Raw genomic sequence first — 5124 nt, forward strand, 5'->3', positions numbered from 1 at the left:
CAGAGCACTCCCTTGCCCTTGAGGCCTGCGGCAGAGGGTGGGCCAGTGCAAAGCAGGAGGTGAAAAGGAAACGGCTTCCAGAAGGCAGGGCTGGGCGGCTCCACAGGAGTCCAGCCCATCTCTCACCTGGAGAAGGTATTCCGGGCGTAGTGCATGATACTGTCAAAATCATAAGTTTCCCCCAGAGACTCCACTTCCTGGATCTCCATCTTCAGGAAGTTATACTCCTGCCCTGCGAAGACCAGCAAAAGGGTATCGGGGAGGCAGGAGCCTGTGTCCTCCCTGTACGTGCTGAAGGCCCCCTACCTGAGGGCCTGGGGAGTGGCCAAGGGCAGCCTCGGGGTGGGGAGGCTCTGCAGAAGAGTCCTATCCAGAGAGAAGCCAGTGAATGGAGGGACCTACTGGAAGTGGGCCCAAGGAACTATGGGAAGGGACCAGTGGATTAGAGAATGTCTGGCGGACAGAGCCGGTAGGCGGGAGGGGACAGGAGAGGAAGGCTGAGGAAAACAGGGAAGAAAACCCTAGAAGATAGAACTGGCAGAGGGCAGGAGACGGTGGAAAAGTGAAGGGGAAGGCCTGCAGGAGCATCCGGGCCTGGGCTGCTGCTACCCCCACTCCACCCCCCAGGCCAGCTGAACCTGCACCCAGGCAGCTGCTACCAGCCTTGAGCAGATGGGGGGGGGGTGTCCTGACCCAGGCCGAGGTCAGCAGGTGCAGCTTCCACCCACAAGGGGACCCAGAGGTGGGGCTGGGGCAGGAGGTGCTTCCTACCTGGCTGGATGTTCTCTCGCACAATGGAGACATGGCGGTCCCGGTCAGGCCTTGTGTGCTCGTGCCAGAAGCCAATGACGTGGCCTAGCTCATGGACCACAATGCCGAACTTGTCACAGTTCTTGCCGATGGAGATGGCCTGGGGGCCCCCACCACGGCGACCCACGTAGGAGCAGCACCTGGAGGGCGGGGCCAGCTCAGGGGGGCGGTCCCGAGCTGGGGGAGTGCATCCACTCAGGGGCCGGGCCAGGCTGCCAGGTTGGCAGGGGAGTGGAAGGGTGGGGGGGTCCCTGAGCACCCAATGCCCAGGCTGTGTGCCAGGGTCACAACAGGGAGATGCCCCATGGTGGGAGGGGATTGGTGCACCAGTTGAGGGCAGTAGCAGAGCCCAGGGCAGAACCTGGGGGAGGGTCATGGCCAAGAGTGCGGTGCCCGTGGGTCCCTGCTCACCCGCAGGGTCGATAGGTGAACACAATATAGCTGTCCTCGTCGGTGCGCTCCAAGAAGGTGACACAGGTGTGCTTCTCCCAGTGCCTCATGGCCTGCCGGAAGACCGCTCTCTGGCTGCCTGCCGGGAGGAAGGAAGCCAGGCTATCACAGTGCCCAGGTGGCCCACTTCCACGCGCTGCTAGAGTGAACCAGCCATTCTGAGAGCACACTGCCACAGACAGGCCAAAGTAGCAAGGCCAGGACCGGATGCAGGCGGTGCCTGGGCCCCACAGCAGCACACTCACCAGTGAAGTTTCCCCCGATGACAAAGGGGATGACCCCATCAGGCCACACACGTTCTGGTCTGGAGGTTGCTGCCCGCCGGCTCCGGGGCCTGCCTCTCCATCTCCCCTGGGATTCCCTCTGAGGCTGCCCACTAGCTCCCTGGCAGCCAGGGGCAGAAGAGTTTCCTGGCATTAAAAGAGGAAAGGCTTTGGCAGCAGGTGGGTGGAGGGCAGAGGGAGGAGACAAAGCCCAGCAGGGCCCCCTTAGTTGTGGATTCTGTATCTGTGAATTTGCCTACCTGCTAAAATTCATTTGTAACCCCCAAATCAACTCTCAGGGCTTTCACGGTCACTTGTGGCCAAGCACAGAGCAGGGTAAAAGTTCTTACCCAGCGTGTGCGTTCCCCGCTGAGGCTGACCGAGGTGACGTTGCTTTGCTTCAGCTCCCCTACTATAAACAAGTGTCCTTTCTAAGGTTTATTGAGTGCCATGTTCTTTGCATTTTGGTGCATCTTGTAGATGATTTTGCCGTTTAAAATAGTTCTCAAGTGTAATATAAAGTGCTATCTCATGTCCCCAAGGGCAAGAAGGCTGGGAAGTGTTCTACAGAGAAATGCATGTGTTAGATAAATTTGTTCAGGCCTGAGTCAGTGCTGTTGGCTGTGAGTTCATGAATCAACTATGTATTAAATAAGGTGTCTTTAAATGAAATATACATAAGACAAGGTCATGTGGTGACCAGTTTAAAAAAATGTGACCAGAAGCTGGCAGAGCCCACGTTTCCCCTGGAGCAATGATTCAGTATTCGCTAATTCAGTGTTTTCAGTGACTACACAGAATACAAAGTTCTACAATTATGGTGAAGTTATGCTATAACTATTCATAACTACCATCAATGGCAAGAATGGCTGTGATTGCAAAGGAGAACAGTAATGCATTCATTTCCTAGGAACTGTAAGGACCTAGGGGATCTGAGATTTGGAAAATGTCCCTTCTCATCTAACAAAACCTGGTATCTATGGAGCATGTGAAAATTTATGTTTTCTCTAAGTTTCTCAGAGTCACATTTTCATGTGACATCACAGCATTATGGGATGGGGGCAAGTGCCATTACCTACATCTGACATATGAGGAAACTGAAGCCAAAGCTTTGCCCAAAGTCACCTCATGAGTTGGCTTTGTGTGGCTTTCCCCTGCACCATTCTTACTAGTCTCCACTAAGGTTATATAAGCCTCCCTTGTCACCAGGCCACCAGGTCACTCTCTGATGCCAGTTGCCCTCTGGGTTAGTTGACCCTTACTCCCAGGTTGCCCACACTAAGATCCTCGCTCCTGCTGTCAGGATGACTGCTGGGCAGGCCCTGGTAGGCATCTCCACCCTTGGGCTGTCGGGACCTGCCCCAGGCCACCTGCAGCACAGCAGTGACAAGCCGCTGCCCCTCCATAGATCAGTAAGAAGGTGAGAAGAGCCAACTCAGCCCTGGTCCTCAGTCCTCCGTTCCCCCTCTCCACACACAAGTGCCACAGGAGTTGGTAGGTGCTTGGATCACCAGGGAGAGAGAGAGAGACCATCCCTGACCTTGAGGATTGTAGGTCCAGCTGGGGAGATGAGACGTGGAAGCAATTCCCATGTGGCATGGAGAGATACTAACAACCCAGGTACCGAGCAGGAAGGGCATAGAACACGGAGGTGCACCATCACGTCCAGGAGACGGTTGGAAAAGTCATGAATGAAGCTCCTGAGAAGGGCCCCAGAGGATGCTGGGCAGTGGGACCAGCAAGCCCAGGGGATTACTTGTTGGGCACAGCGGCTCAGATTTGGAGAGAGAAGGATGGGTTCTATGCCACCAACAAGCTATGTGATCTTGGGCAAGTTGCTTTACCTCTCTGAGTTTAAACCAGGAGTTGTCCTGACAGACACCTCTGAAGGTAGTTGGGGACAGTCAAGTTAGACAACACCTCTGAAAGTACTTTGTAAGCTGTAAGCAGGAAGTTGGGGGCTCTTAGGTCCTGGGTATGACCACACTTCCTACTCCTCCTGCGGAAGGATAAAGATATTCCAAAGGAAGACAAGCCCATGCGCTGGGATCAAGTTCATGGCCTCTGAGCTGGAAGGCTCTGGCCGGGAACAGGGGGATCCCTTGTTTCCCCAAGTCTGGAACCCATTTCTGGGACACAGAGGGCTGGCCTGTACCTGCTGTTTTGATGGACGACCTACGGGCCATGCGTGGCCTGAAATCCGCAGCCCGCTGCACCTGGAAGGCCCTCAAGTCCTCCTCGTCCAGGGCAATGTCCCCAAGAAAGGCAACTAAAGAAAAAAAGAAGAGGTCAGGGGCTGAGTTAGTTCTCTTACCTGGGACTGGGTGCAGCATGTGATAGCCCTGACCTGTGGGCACACCCGCCCAGTCCCCACAGCAACTCCGACCCTCAAATGCCACTGGAGGAGAAAAACAAGGGCAGTGACAGATCAGCTTCTAGAATCTCTTGTGAGATCATGCTCAGTTTTAGCTAAAAGACCAGCAACAGCAGGGTAGGAGATACACACCGTGCTTGTACAAGGCAGAAGGACCACTGAGCCCAGGGATTTGGAGAACAGCCTTGGCAACAGGGCAAGACCCTGTCTCCAAAAAGAAAAAGGGCTGGGAGTGTAAGTCAGTGGCACTGTGCCCGCCTGGCATGCACGATGCCCCAGCACCACAAAAAATAAAACAATAAAATAAAATCCTGGCAAGGTGGATACCAACCCCTACCAGGCTGTGATCTCCACAAGGACACAGTGTATCATTTATTCCTTCATTCTTCAGTCGACACTCAGCACCTGGGTCAGGCACTAGCCAATGATTAGCAAGACAGAGCAGTAGCCCGCCTTCTATAACCCACAAGTGCCTAGATACTGACTTAGAGAATTCCAGACGGTTTGGAGTACAACGCTCTGGAGAAAATACACTGGGGCAAGATGGTAGCGTCTATACTATGGTCTGCATAAATGCACCCCCAGAGGTCCCTGTGCTAAAGGCTGTTGGTACCCAAGGAGGTGCTAAAGGGAGGTGCTTTGGACCTTTAGGGGGTGGGCCCTTAAGGGAGGCCATTAGGTCATTAGGGGTGTGCCTTTACAGGGGACTATGGGCTGTCCCTTCCTTTTCTCCTTGCCTCCTAACTGATGAGGTGAGCAGTTTTGCTCTGCCACATTCTTCTGCCATGATGTGCTGCTGCTGCCTCATCAGAGGCCCAAAACAATGTCCTCCACCGTCTTATACTAGAAACACCAGAACCAAGAACCAAATGAACCTATTTTCTAAGTCAATTATCTGGACTATTTTGTTATAGTATCAGAAAACTGACTAACAGAGTCTGTTTGTATGTTCATAACTTTGGCACTGTGCCAAGAATGTGGTGTTCACACAGCAGATGCCATTTCAATCAAATAAAGGGGAGGACATGAATTATAATACAATGCAATAAGAACTGGGGCAGGTAGACACACTGGGAGTTTCCCAGCTGGCAAGAAAGGGTTAACAGTTCTCAAGTGATTCCCATTCTCAGTCCCCTTTCTGGAGAAGAAAGGCCCAGGGGAAGAGACCCCCCCTCCTGTGTTCTTTTTTTTTTTTTTTTTTTTTTTTTTTTTTTTTTTTTTTTTTTT

At 53.2% G+C, this 5124-nt stretch overlaps 1 protein-coding gene across 1 annotated transcript; it reads right to left on the minus strand.

Moving 5' to 3' along the window:
* Window positions 1-84: 84 nt before the first annotated feature.
* LOC107134444 (bone morphogenetic protein 1-like) lies at window positions 85-3818 on the minus strand. Its single transcript, XM_015476547.2, has 5 exons — window positions 3679-3818; window positions 1506-1670; window positions 1222-1339; window positions 772-950; window positions 85-232 (listed from the first exon to the last, which is right to left on the minus strand). Exons 1-5 carry the CDS (start codon window positions 3707-3709, stop codon window positions 123-125), a joined length of 603 nt encoding a protein of 200 aa, XP_015332033.2. The 5' UTR covers window positions 3710-3818; the 3' UTR covers window positions 85-122.
* Window positions 3819-5124: the final 1306 nt, after the last annotated feature.

This window comes from Marmota marmota, unplaced genomic scaffold (assembly GCF_001458135.2).
Source record: "Marmota marmota marmota unplaced genomic scaffold, marMar, whole genome shotgun sequence".
Taxonomy (NCBI): Eukaryota; Metazoa; Chordata; class Mammalia; order Rodentia; family Sciuridae; genus Marmota; species Marmota marmota.

Coding starts and splice junctions, on each gene's coding strand:
- LOC107134444 (XM_015476547.2), bottom strand. CDS start 3,709: ATGGCCCGTAGGTCGTCCATCAAAACAGCAG. Junction 1,671..3,678: donor GTCGTCCATCAAAACAGCAG/GTACAGGCCAGC, acceptor TTTTAATGCCAG/GAAACTCTTCTGCCCCTGGC. Junction 1,340..1,505: donor CATCGGGGGAAACTTCACTG/GTGAGTGTGCTG, acceptor TCCTCCCGGCAG/GCAGCCAGAGAGCGGTCTTC.